The sequence below is a fragment of the Xiphophorus hellerii genome, chromosome 19 (assembly GCF_003331165.1).
Source record: "Xiphophorus hellerii strain 12219 chromosome 19, Xiphophorus_hellerii-4.1, whole genome shotgun sequence".
NCBI classification, from domain to species: domain Eukaryota; kingdom Metazoa; phylum Chordata; class Actinopteri; order Cyprinodontiformes; family Poeciliidae; genus Xiphophorus; species Xiphophorus hellerii.
Window position 1 is genome coordinate 22,070,606 of NC_045690.1, and position 13,968 is coordinate 22,084,573.

Below are 13,968 nucleotides of genomic sequence, written 5' to 3' on the forward strand. Positions count from 1 at the left end.
ATAGCTCTGCACGTATTCTTGTGCTGATGCGTCATAGTTTGTGATGTCACTAGCGCTTTGTTGTGTAACAGGTATATAACTCCTGTTGGTAAAATTCTACCTCATTCTGAGTTACTACAAGAACAAGAGGATCTGCGTTCAGCAAAATGGCTCCCAAAGATTTGATAAGAGAAGATCTCCAAGTCTTAGTGGAAGACAATGTAGTTCCTGCAATAGAGGAATATTACGACCAAGTCCGGTGGGAAGACTGGGAGGATCTGACAACAGGATACGAGTACATCAAAGAGAACACTAAATATCTCTTAAAACACCTGACGACCGTGTTTCAAGATCCAGTATCGGACTTGATTGAGTACCAGAAGTTCTCATATGAAGACTTGAAGGCTAAATTTGGAAATATGATTTCTCAAGCCTTCGTCTGGGCTATGGGCTTGGATGACAACATTGAAGAGGAGTGCACGGAGATAATCAACATGCTTTTCTTAAAGCATGTTGTTTCAATGGTGACACCTCCGTTGGACGATGAAGACCCCATCGAGTGGCTGAAGGTGGAGCTAGAATTTAGTTCACTGCTGAATCCTGTCATCTGGTTCGTCCAGAAACTGTTTTCAATCAGGAAGTCATTCGAGGCATACCAAAAAGACGGCGTACGGCTTTTTGTTAAGTCGTTGATCTCTAAAGGAATCAGGGAGTCGAAGACACCCTGGTGTCTTAGCTTCCTGAGGGACACTCAAGATCGTATTGTCGACAAAATCTGTGCTGAATTTGAGGGACGGCTGTACAATATCCAGCGGAAATGGATTCCTGCCTTGAGCAAGAAAGTTTTTAGTGATCTCACTAAAAACTTTGAGTGTTCTGCTGGATGGACGCTGTCCTTCATGGAGCACGAGGTAGTCGACGATGTGATAGTGTCATGTCTTGAAAGGCACCTGATAAAACGGCAGGAAAAGAGGGGCAGCTTTATTAAAAGGCTTTTTTCAAGCGCTGTTAAAAGCTTGAGACACTATTTTTCTAAGTGAGATTCCTCTCTGTGCCTCCATGGGTCACGGACCCATGATGCCTCTCTGTGGTTCCGTCAAGTCTGGCCCAAAGATGCCTCCTCATGCAACATCCGTTTCCAGCGACAAGTTCCCTTAGCCCTCCGCTAGTCCCAGAGCCTCCAGCTGTGGAGCCTCCGGCTGTGGAGCCTCCAGCTGTGGAGCCTCCAGCTGTGGAGCCTCCGGCTGTCGAGCCTCCAGCTGTGGAGCCTCCAGCTGTGGAGCCTCCGGCTGTCGAACCTCCGGCTTTGGAGCCATCAGCTGTCGAGCCTCCGGCTGTCGAGCCTCCGGCTGTCGAGCCATCATCTGTGGAGCCTCCAGCCGTGGAGCCTCCAGCTGTCGAGCCATCGGCTGTCGAGCCTCCGGCAGTGGAGCCTCCGGCCGTGGAGCCTCCGGCCGTGGAGCCTCCGGCCGTGGAGCCTCCGGCCGTGGAGCCTCCGGCAGTGGAGCCTCCGGCAGTGGAGCCTCCGGCTGTCGAGCCTCCGGCTGTGGAGCCTCCGGCTGTGGAGCCTCCAGCTGTGGAGCCATCATCTGTAGAGCCTCCAGCTGTCGAGCCTCCAGCTGTTGAGCCTCCAGCTGTGAAGCCTCCAGCTGTGGAGCCTCCAGCTGTGGAGCCTCCAGCTGTGGAGCCTCCAGCTGTGGAGCCTCCAGCTGTGGAGCCTCCAGCTGTGAAGCCTCCAGCTGTCGAGCCTCCAGCAGTGGAGCCTCCAGCTGTGGAGCCTCCAGCTGTGGAGCCTCCAGCTGTGGAGCCTCCAGCTGTGGAGCCTCCAGCTGTGAAGCCTCCAGCTGTCGAGCCTCCAGCTGTCGAGCCTCCAGCAGTGGAGCCTCCAGCTGTGAAGCCTCCAGCTGTGAAGCCTCCAGCAGTGGAGCCTCCAGCTGTGGAGCCTCCAGCTGTGGAGCCTCCAGCTGTGAAGCCTCCAGCTGTTGAGCCTCCAGCTGTGGAGCCTCCAGCTGTGGAGCCTCCAGCTGTTGAGCCTCCAGCTGTTGAGCCTCCAGCTGTGGAGCCTCCAGCTGTGGAGCCTCCAGCTGTTGAGCCTCCAGCTGTGGAGCCTCCAGCTGCCAGGATACACCCTGGATTTATTTATGATAACAGGATTTCTGCTGTTTGGAGCTTGTGGATTCCTGGCTTATCGACAAATTTATGACGGACTTGGCCGAACTAGCAAACACTCAGACTGTTGGTGTGGACAGAGAGGCAAGTTGGATGTGAGTCTTGCTGAGACTCGCAGCCCAGCTGAGGACTCAAAACTCACTAACAGGATGGAATCGATCTTGGAGAAGTTGCTAGTTTCGGCTCAGTGGAACGACCAAACTAATTTGGATAATTTTGAACTGAGATGTATCGGAGAGACTTTAGGTAAGATTGAAATTTATAATCTACCCGACCTAAAACTTTCTGTATCGGAATTTTCTTTTCCCGTGTTGCTTTGGAAGGGCTGCATGTTTCCAATCTCCTTGAAGAGATGTAAACATAACGCTCCTTCCCACCTCACCCCTCCTGTCATGGCCCTGTGACGTCTTTGTTTTGCCCTTTGTTTTGTCTGAATGTTGCCATTTGCCCTAATGCGTCCTTTCCTCTTTTTTTATTTTATTTTGTTAGAAACTGTGTAGTACTCACTGTTAACCCAGAAAAGGATTATTTTAGTTTATTAGTAATATTAGAAATTGTGGAGTACGCACTATTTAGATCAATATTATATAGGCGAGAAATGGAATCAGAATCAGAATCAGAATAACTACAAACTACGACTCCTGTTCTCCCAACCCAGAATTAGACCAGAGGATATTTAGTAACCTGAACAGGATCAACTACTTTACATCCTTTAGATCAACATTCGATTATTTTTCTTCTTTTGCTCTTTCCTTCGGTTTGTTACTTTGTTTGTATTTCCTTTAAAATCCTGTAAAGCACTTTGTATTGCCTTGTTGCTGAAAATGTGCTATTTAAATAAAATTACCTTTACCTTCAGCTGGCGAGCCTCCGGCATTTATACAATTATTATTACTTATTGTTTAAAAAGAGCTGCACAGAGATTGCATGTTCTCCCTGTGCATGGTGGTTTCTCTCCGGGTACTCCGGCTTCCTCCCACAGTCCAAAAACATCACTGTTAAGTAAATTGGTCTCTCTAAATTCTCCCCATGTTTGAATGTGTTCACCACCACTGGAGATAAACACCAGCATCACTCGTGACCCCTGTAGGGATAAACGTGTAAAATAGTGAATGGATGGATTACTTAAAAAGTTCATGTGTTTCAGTAACTAAATTGTTTCCCCCACAAAACTTGCTAAGCCTGGTGGTTGGGACACTCGGCAGTCATTCATTCAGCGGCCCGCCGAGTTTTTGAGTTAAAAAATGTTTAAAGTTGACAGGAAATTTGAAAATATCACTTGATAGTTGTGTGTCATTAACAGACTAGTAGATTAATACCTGAACACCAAGTATAAAGTCTTAAAAAGGCTCTGATTAAAAAACTAAAATAAATAAACAGAGCTAAGCCTGGTGGCCCGCCAGGCTTATAAAACACTGGGGGAAACCCTGATATTATATTAATTATACACAGACTCACATTTTAAGGCTTATTTGTGTTAATTATATCATCTTACAGCTAATGGAAAGAAGACATTTAAGAACATAATTTTGTCAGACCGATTAAAAAAAAACAACTTTTAATACAGAAATGTGGGCTTAATGAAAAATATATTCAATGCATGCTCAAAGGTTATTAACTTTTCTTTAAAATTTCTTTACTCCCCTTCGTCCCCGAGCCCCCAGGTTCTGCTTTTCGGCCCTGTGTTTGTATGAACGATCATTCCTTAACCTCAGCGTGTTCACCGGTGAGTTCCCTCCATGTGAAGGATATAAAGCAGCTACGACTGAGCCGACAGTGGCAGCAGCTGCAAAACGTTGGAGCAAAAACAGCAGCATCATCGTCTTTGATCGGACGCTGCTGACCGTGGTTACACGCTGACCCCTCACTCTTGTATCGTACTTGAAAATCCAATGATCAGTTAACAGATTTGATCAATTTATGGAGTAAAATATTATATTCTGTGAATTTTCTTTTAAATAAAAAAGGCTGTCTCATTTTGACAAAGCATTGCCAAGCTCCAATCTCTGTGCATTAACAAGGTTCAGATACAAAATGTTAACTTGTTGCTTCGCCTCCTGTTTAACTGTAAATCTGAATTAGTTTTCCAATAAAAAAATAAAAAAATAAACATACAGTTCATTGTTTTAACCTTCCCCAGATGATTTGTGACAAACAGAGCTCCAGGGAGCCCGTCCCCGTCATTCACATGCGTCTTTAAGAACCTGCTGCTGCTGCTTGTCGAGCCCAGTGCTTGTGGGGAGGGTATTTTATTTTGAAAATCTTGACCGGAAGAGGAGTAAATTATTTCTGACTTGAGGCTTTAAATACATCCCCCTGTGGCAGCTGTGGGACAGTTGATCTGCGGTTGTCCTTCCTCCAGGTTGCTTGCGGGGGGGGGAAGCAGAGGAGCCTGAATAAACATCTGCAAACCAGTAAGTGTTGCTTTAATCTGGAAAAAAGTAAACATTTCCTGTTGATATTGTCACAGAAATGTATGCTTTTTTCCCCTAACATTCTGGATGGTTACACTTTTCCATCCTATATGAAATCACTTTTTTTTTTCTAGGTATACAAAAAATGTAGATATTTGCACCTTTTTTTTCCTTCTTTTTTTTTAATATTATTATTATTTTAAACTGTCCTATTTTCTGATTTGAAGTGCATTGTTTTGATTGCTGGTTCTCTCTGTTTGTTTTCTTTCTCTGCAACCCCCAAGGGAAATAACCCGACACACTTTGCATTGCAAATGTTTCCTTACGCAATCCAACTGTTAGGAGAACCGTATAATGTTCTCCAGAGTTTAAAAGGTGACCTGAAGCATTTAGGTCTCTACAGAGAAGCCTTAACACACTGTTAGGTAACAGGCCGGCATGCTTACGCTCGGTGATGGGTCTAAATCGTTTATTTTTATTTATTTTTTGTCCAATCAGATCCGTTTTGCACGTTAACCTGCGTGTGATGCAGAGATACAAAAGTGTCCATAAACGTAAACTTAGTTCTGTTTGGGGATTGCGCTTTAGTGCTACAAAAGCACCCGGAAGGTCAGATTACTCTCACTCTCGCTCTCTGTTTTCCCTCCGAGTGCCAAACCTTTCCCTCTTGTTTTCCAGCTGCAGAGGGAGCTCCCGCCTCCCTGCATGCAAAGGGCGGAGGGCGAGCGCGCGTGTGCAGTGCGCCTTTGTTTGTTGGCCCAACTTCGGACGAGGATGGAGAAGTACGAGAAGATGGGGAAGATCGGCGAGGGATCGTACGGCGTCGTCTTCAAGTGCAGAAACAGGGACACCGGGCAGATCGTCGCCATCAAGAAGTTCGTGGAGTCCGAGGACGATCCCGTCATCAAAAAGATCGCGCTGAGGGAGATCAGGATGCTCAAGGTGAAAACAGACTGCATCACAAGCGACCTGAATAAGGCAAAAATAAAAAAAATAAAAAGAATGAAAAAAGGTTAGCTCATTTTGATGGATGATAAATTGTCACAGAAATGATTGCAGTAAACAATAATATTGTTCTTTTGAGACCGTTCTCAAGTAATATAATTGTAAGGGCATAAAAACGCAAGAGCTCTTTCTCAAAGGTCAATACACCTTCGTTTCTCACAAATATTTTTAAATATCCAAAACAAATGAACAGAACAACTGAAACAACAAATGAAATTAATTCTGAAGTCTCTGTAAGCAAAACTGTCCTTCAAAATAAGGGCTTGTTGAGACCAAAGCAGCAGACAGAAACGATTAATCACGTAATAGGAAGTTATTTAGTTTGTTTTAATCCATCATGCGATGAATCGATTTATTGCTCATTGCAACAGATCTAGGTTTAGTTGCCTGATGAAGACTATTTTTATGGAATCAAAAATCATCCAAGGGCCTTGCGTGCAACGATACAAACTGAACTCTATTGTAAGAAAATAAAAAATAAAAAAGTCTGCTTTGCAGCGAACAAAAGACACGTTTGTGCGTTCGCCGGCGTTTTAATTAGTCATGCAGAGGGCGGTGGGGGTCTTTGGTGGTCCGCCGGACAGCAGGATCTCATAAATAGGGGCAGGTTGTCGGGGGCAACGGCATGTTTACGAGCTCCCGTTTACTGCCTGGATGAGCGCAGACGCCGCCGTCAGCCCCGGGGGTCTCCGGTCAGCTTTCTCCTGACTGAAACGTCGGTGTTCTGTCTTTGTATTTGCTCAGCAACTGAAGCACGCCAACCTGGTGAACCTGATGGAAGTGTTCAGACGGAAGCGGAAGCTGCACCTGGTGTTCGAGTACTGCGACCACACCGTCCTGGACGAGCTGGACCGCCACCCGACCGGGTGGGTGTGTGTGTGTCTCCTCACTGCGCAGACTGTCGTAAACAGAAGCTCATGAGTTCACTGTGGTTTGTTCATTTTGACAGATTTTTTTTTTTCTTATGCCGCGCTCTGGAACAGTGTTCATCCCCCTTTTAACATTTATCTCTTTACAGTCTTAAACTCCTCTGTATTTTATGTCGTAAAGCATCACAGGGTGCCACACATTTGTGGTAAACGGGTTTCAATATTTTGTTTTCCAAATGCAAATGACAGAATTGTTGGATTAATAAATATTCAGCGTCCCTCAGTAGAACCTCCCCCCCCCCCCCATCACAGCTGCCAGTCGTTTGGGTTTTGTCTCTACCAGCTTTGCACGTCTACAAACTTAGTTTTTCCTGTTATAAAATTATTCTTTTTATGAAATAGCTCTGTGGAATCACCTGAAGAGTACCTGGGAGTAGCAATTTTTAAGTCTTTGTGGATTTTTGATATTTTGTGGTGATCATAAAAGTGACAATTATAAGAAAGAAAAAAAACTATTTACAAGTTTTTTTTAAGGCAACGCTGTGCTTAAAATACACGCCCGTTTTAAAGCAGGCTTCTTCAGGACACCAGTTACATAAAGTGGTGTGATTTCTATGACATTTAATCATATTTTCCAATTTATTGATATGTATTGATGGGCTTGTGAAAGAACAGGTGGAGAAAATTTGCAGAATTAACAATCCTGACAATACACACAGCTTTTTGGAGTTTCAAACCTCACTAACTGGAACTTATTATTGTCAAAATAATAACAATTCTTATAAGACTTAAAAAAACAAAAAAAAAACAACTGGTCTACCCTGATGAAGGAAAATGACGCTCCAACTTTAAAAACGTGTTCATCTGTACCAAGTAACTGAATGAAGCTTAATAAATTAACTTTGATGAACTTAATCTGATAATTTGTGACCAGTTGGATTAACTGTTTGATTTTTCAGTGTGTAAACAGTTGTAAAAGTATTATTTTTATCATGAATCAATAATAATATAGAAGGAAACCTCATCCCGGTGGTCCATTAAAGGTGATTAACTTCACATCATAGACAATTTAAAATGGGTTATAATTGTTTCTGCAACGCTTCTGTTAAAGGACTTTATTTTGAAATGATTATTTAGAGAGAGATCACACCAAGACAGGCGCCTGAGCTCATGATCAAGGGATGGAGAAAGGCAACTCCAGGAGTTCAGAGTTCATGTTTTCGTTGCCATCTACAGTCCTGAACTGGACATAAACGCAACGAGTCGCAACTTGACGCCAAAAATGAAACCAAAACAAAGTCATCTGAAAAACGTTGTGGTTTCCATCACTAACTCATGTCGGCGTTCACCCTGCCCTGTTTTGATGAGCGGCGCTCTCGTCTCCACGGAGACGGGCCGGCCCTCTCCGGCATGCTGACCTCGACGCTCGCTCGGAGTCTCCTATTAGCAGGGAGTGTCCCGGCCGCCTCCTTCCTCCCCTCTGCCACCATGCATCTACACAAAAGACGAGATGGGAGAGAAAGGGCGGGGATTATAATTGATCGGCACGCCCGAGGCTCAAAATTAGCCATTTCCACGGCAACGGTGATCGATGGCGACCCCTGAGCCAACAAAGGCTCGGCGCTGAGCATCGAGGCTCTCTGTGGAAACAGGAGGTCCGTTGTTCACCGTCGTCCACTGGAGGGGACACATGTCTTCACGTTAAGAGGGAGAGCGCAGAAAAAAAAGGACATGATGTTGAATTAACTGAAGTTTAATACATTCAGTTTACAGCCAGGAACTCGCGTTACCTGCTGTTTACTAAAATATTGTTTTATCTGTCCTTTTAATGTTTTTACTGTCATTAAATATACGTCATTAAATTCCAGAGCTGCACACCACAGCTGTCTTCTGTACTTTAGTTCAAACTTTTGGCAAAAGGCATCTATGGTAAGATGTTATTTGAAGGGGTGCGCATGAGACTGTCATAAGCAGGAGCCTTTATGAATGTGTATGTTGTCATGAAGTGTCTTTGGGTAAATTATGACACTTTTAATGCAAAGGTGCACTAAGAGTTGCATTAGAAGTCCATTAAAAGTGTCAACTTTGCATTAAAAGTGTCATTATTTACAGTAGCAAACATTCATATAGACTCCTTCATGTTCATAAAAGGTGTTGTCAGTCTTATATAAATAAATAGTTACCACATCTATTTTTAATAGCTTACCTAGTCAAATGAAAATGAGTATTTTGACTAAGCTACATATTTTGAAATAAAATTACAGATGTTCTTGTATAAACAATATTTATGAAAAACACAATTAAAGGAATTAATAGAAATTACTTGCTGGATTTCTCTAACACTTGCAGCGTAATGACAGCGACGCATTAATGCGAGCTGCTCTGTTTTGAGTTGAGCTTTCTTGCTCCACAAAACACAATATGAGCCAAAAACAAAAATGCTAACACACCGTCCCCATGATCAAACACGGTGGTGGCACCTCTCGTGCCGGAAGGATTTCTTTTTTCTTTTTCTTCAGCAGGAACTGAGAAGCCGGTTACAGTTAATGAGAGGGATGCCACTAAACGCAGGTCCAACCTGCATTTAGAAAATGTGTTTATGTGTCGGAATGGCCCAGTCAAAGTCCAGAGCTGAATCCAGCAAAGAATCTTTGCGAGGCTTAAAAACAAACGTCCGTGTCAAGATGTGCAAAGATGCTCCCTAAAAATCTTACAGCTGAACTCAAATGTGATTCTACAGACTATTGAGTGAAGGAGACTGAATTCAAATGCAGGCCACACTTTTCAGATTTCTCTTTTTCTTTTTCGCCATTTTTCACTTTTTATACTTTACCACTTTTTATTATTATTATTATTATTTGTTAACACTCAGGCTGGTGATTGTAACGTGACAAGGTTTATGCGGGGCTTTACTTACCACATGTTCCCTCGTGTTTAATTTGATTTCAATAATCATCACTCGACACGCACGCTTTCTGGAGAGCGTGCAGACCGAGCTGACGCTTCCGTGTTTGGTTTTTTTTTTCCACAGCGTCCCGGAGCATCTGGCCAGGAGTATAACCTGGCAGACTCTCCAAGCCGTCGACTTCTGCCACAAGCAGAAGGTGAGTGAGCGCTCCGCGTTTTCTTCCCTCCCTGTGCAGTTCGTCCTGCAGGCTGTCGAAGCTTTTCGCCCGGCTTGTTTTTTTTTTTTGTGTGGTTTTTTTTTTTTTTTTTTCCAAATTCCTCCCCGCCTCTGCTCTTCTGCTTTATGGCTCCTTTTTAAAGCCAGGATTCCTTCCCCTTGGCTGAGCAGCAGTTAATGTGTCGCCTAGACGCAACAAAACGCTGCACGGGCCCCACGGGCCCCCCGGCACGACGGGGTCCCATAAAGCCCAGAAAGCACCTCAGACGTTTCTCTCGCAGCTCCTTTATTCCCCGTGGTGCATCTTTGGGGTGTAAATCGGAATTAATTGGAAGCAGTTTTTTTATTTTATTTTATTTTTTAAGAGTGTGTAGTGATGCCGCTGCTGTTTGCGTCGTTGCAGTGCATTCACAGAGACGTGAAGCCGGAGAACATCCTCATCACCAAACACCAAGTCATCAAACTCTGTGACTTCGGCTTTGCCAGGATTCTCAGTGAGTTTTTAAAAAAAAATTATTTTTTATTTTTGCAGCAGCTGGTAAATTGTCGATGCTGCCACTTAGTGGCGGTTCAACAAACTTTGATGTCGATCTGCAGCGACTATAGTAGACAGTCAAGTCGGTGAGATATTTCTTCCTACGGCAGAAGTGATGTTCACTTATGTCTTAACTCAGATTTCTATTTTTAATTTTATTTTACCTTTTTTTTTTTTTTTCCAAAAATAGTATTTACACGCAGGGCTCGTGTTTGAAACCTTTGAAAATGCTTCCATTTCTAGTAGGTGTTTTAAGATTTGGAAAGTTTCTCGGCTTTCTGTCTGCGCGGTTTTGTAATAAAGTGCAACGTTTTGTTTGAAAACATAAATTTGGAAAAAGTCATTTTGCAGTTGAAAACGCATATTTTCATTCACTTAACAGAAAGAGAGAAATGTGTTTTTTTTCCCCTCGTAGTCTGAAGTCAAATTGGAATAAACGTTTCTCGTTTTAGGTCAGCTAGATTCACCAGAAACTATTTCTACTTGCTCAATGCCAGAAAACTTTTCTCAGAGAACATTTCTTAGATTTTTTTTTTTTTTTTTAAGTGACTTTTTTTCTGTATTATGTTTTATCATTTCGTTTGAGCAGGAAGCTCATTTACATTTTGATGATTTCTTTGGATTACTTACAAGTAAAGAATACGAATTATTCCTAATGGCTTAATGACTTATTGATGTGTGTAATTGATATAAAGTTCAGGTTATATTTTCTACATTAAACAACGTTTTTGAAATTGGAGGATTTTTGTTGTTGTTGTTCTTGTTGTTAAATTAACGTTTTATTCCCAGACCAGTCAGGTGTATACGGTGTGTGTGAGAGACATTTCTTTATATTCTATACAAAGAAATATTTTTAGCTGAATTTGTCCCTGCAGTAGAATGCATAATATCATCACTAGACATTAATAACAGTATTAAATTATATTATATGATTGTCATTTGAAACTGAATGATTTTAATTCCCCTCAAACTGTCACAGCATGTCTTTGTTTTAATCCTATTGTATAAAACTGAGGGCATTAAGTCAAGTTAGTTACATACTAAGTTAAGTAGCACGAAATGTTCTTGCTACTTGTTAAAATGAATATCCTTCTAAAAACAAACCTCTAATCAGCGCCTCTAGATTGTTAATGTTGAACAAATTCAGACGCATTTTTCTCTTTTTTTTTTCATGAACTCTTCCTTACGATGACTCTCTCTCTCTCTCTCTCTCTCTCTCTCTCTCTCTCTCTCTCTCTCTCTCTCTCTCTGTGTGTGTGTGTGTGTGTGTGTGTTTTTCCAGCGGGCCCGTGTGACTACTACACAGACTACGTGGCGACCCGCTGGTACCGGGCCCCGGAGCTGCTGGTGGGGGACACCCAGTACGGTCCCCCGGTGGACGTGTGGGCGATCGGCTGTGTGTTTGCCGAGCTGCTCTCGGGGATTCCTCTGTGGCCCGGCAAGTCCGACATGGACCAGCTCTACCTGATCCGGAAGACTCTGGGTGAGACCCGTCTGCTGCCGGCCCGAACCTGACAGGGGAGCGTTGGCTTCAAATGAACTTTCACCACCCTCTTAATAGATTTTTGATATAAGTTTTTTTATTTTTTTTATTTAAAACCATGATTTTATTTGAGAATCTGAAAAGGCAGCAATTGGATGATTGAACTTTTCTTCTTCTGATAGCCAAAGTTTCCTTTTGATGGGCATTTAAATTGCAAATTTTGACTGGTGAATATTGCAAAACAAAATGTCAATGGCTGCAATAAATCCACTTTTCCCTCCCTTTTGTTGTGCAGAAACACTTCTTCGTTGTCCTGAGAACTTTCTTTCTCCCCGCAGGAGATCTGATCCCTCGACATCAGCAGGTTTTCAGCAACAACCAGTTCTTCTGTGGCGTTTCCATCCCGGAGCCTCCAGAGATGGTGAGGGGCTCGATCTCCCTGCATCGCATGTTCCTTTTAGTTTTCAAAACGTTTATCCAGAAATAATCGGCTCTAAGTTTCACCGATTTGCATCGTCACGCTGGGTTTTGTAGGAACCTTTGGAGCAAAAGTATCCAAATCTCTCGCATCAAACTCTGAGCCTCATGAAGGTAAGAACGCCGCTCTTAAAACTCAAAGTCACTTCCTGTTTTGGAAACCGCGCCCCCCCCCTGTTGTGTGTCATTTTTTCGCACATTCATCCCGCAGAGCTGTTTGAGAATGGATCCGTCTGAGCGGCTGATCTGTGAGCAGCTCCTGCGGCATCCCTACTTCGACTGCATGAGGGAAAAAAACGAGAGCACGACTCGAGAGCACAAGAGGACGCGTTTGCCTCGGAGACACCTGCCCCCCGGGGTGAGCGGCACGGATGAGATTCCCACCAGTTACTGTGAGAAATGGTGGGAAGATGCTCTCATTCAATCTTTCTGGACATTTTGTCAGGATTCATTTATTTAGTTTTTTTCTATAAACAGTTTGCAGTTTTGAAGATTTTTTTTTTCTTTCATAGAGAAGCTGGCGAAGTCATTTGTTAAAAAGTTAATCTGTGCAAAAAAAAGTATTTCTAACCTTTAAACTTTTAACTAACATTTTGTGACATGCCGAACACACCGTCCTCATGCTGGAACAGAGAGGTGGCAGTGTCATGCTGTGGGAACAGTTGAGGGAACGGATGTTGATGTGAATCTACGGCCCGACTGGATTTGCTGGGGGGTTTTTTCCATCTCTAGATGCGCAAAACTGGTTTACATTTTCCAATACTCGCAGCTTTATTGGCACTAAAATGCGATTCCACAGTTCTAAAAAAAAACTTCAATCACACAACACCAACATTTCCAAAACTGGATTTAGCATGGTTTTCTAATCTTTTCCTGATGAAGATACTGTATTTAAGTCTGTTTTTATTTCATTATTATGATTTTTAATATTTTAAAGCATTGACCATCAGGCCACTTGTAGCCATTTTTATATTTATTGCATGTTAAGTTTTCTGTTTGGCAAAAAAAAAAAAAGGCTGATTCACTTCACTGTAACCAAATCTACTAATGTTATAAATGAAACTGGTTGAGCACTTAGAATGCTAAAATAATAAAGAAATAAAAATTGAAACTTTTGCCCATAATTTGACAAAAGATGGAAAGGTTTGAATACTTTTGCAAGGCACCACGTGTGTGTGTATGTATATATATATACACTGCTCAAAAAAATAAAGGGAACACTTAAACAGGTGTTTAACACTTAAAGTGTTCCCTTTATTTTTTTGAGCAGTATATATATATATATATATATATATATATATATATATATATATATAAATTACTGATAAATCATTAATTACTTCTAAAATCTTACTATTTTCTTTCCAGTATTTGCCACAGCTGACCAGCAGCAGCATCTTTCCCGTTCTGGACAATAAGAAATACTACAACAACCTGCGCAAGTTCAACTACCACCTCCCAAACATCTAAACACGACGATCCTGATCCACAGTGACGCCGGACGCCTGCGTTTTCTGAACCGCTCAGGAAATGAGGCAGAATCTTAAAGACTGTAGTTTCCATCCATAAAAAAAAAAAAAAAACGATTCAGCAACTTTTTAACCATTTTTGCTCCTCACAAAGCGTGCCGGCTGTCTCTTACTGATTCTATGCACTATACCCAGCGCGTTCAGTCGGACGGGTTGGTTCATGTATGCTTCGCCAGACTTTTAAGCTGATATTTTTAGACAAAGGGGAGCGCCGCGCTGCTCTGCTTGTTGTTAGCTGACTGAGGGTTAAACTACACTCTACTGCCTTGCCCAGTTTGCCAAAAATGTTTTTTTTTTGTTTTTTTAGATAATACAATGGACTGTATTAAAGTGAGTTTTTGGTTTTAAGATTATTTCTTTTAGTAAGTTATGATGAAGGGGAGA

At 42.4% G+C, this 13,968-nt stretch overlaps 1 protein-coding gene across 1 annotated transcript; it reads left to right on the plus strand.

Annotated features, from left to right (window-relative positions):
- The first annotated feature begins 4,430 nt into the window (after positions 1-4,430).
- cdkl1 (cyclin dependent kinase like 1 (CDC2 related kinase)) lies at positions 4,431-13,932 on the plus strand. The gene is made up of 10 exons (XM_032547821.1): positions 4,431-4,562; positions 5,241-5,504; positions 6,312-6,433; positions 9,468-9,540; positions 9,964-10,054; positions 11,378-11,578; positions 11,917-11,999; positions 12,113-12,169; positions 12,267-12,413; positions 13,424-13,932. The coding sequence occupies exons 2-10, from the start codon at positions 5,268-5,270 to the stop codon at positions 13,523-13,525; spliced, it is 1,113 nt and encodes a 370-aa protein (XP_032403712.1). The 5' UTR covers positions 4,431-4,562; positions 5,241-5,267; the 3' UTR covers positions 13,526-13,932.
- Positions 13,933-13,968: the final 36 nt, after the last annotated feature.

Bases quoted from the DNA above. Each gene is read 5' to 3' on its own strand.
- cdkl1 (XM_032547821.1), top strand. From the start codon at position 5,268: ATGCAAAGGGCGGAGGGCGAGCGCGCGTGTGCAGTGCGCCTTTGTTTG. The intron at 5,505-6,311 runs GTGAAAACAGAC...GTATTTGCTCAG, and splicing joins GGGAGATCAGGATGCTCAAG to CAACTGAAGCACGCCAACCT. The intron at 11,579-11,916 runs GTGAGACCCGTC...TTCTCCCCGCAG, and splicing joins CCTGATCCGGAAGACTCTGG to GAGATCTGATCCCTCGACAT.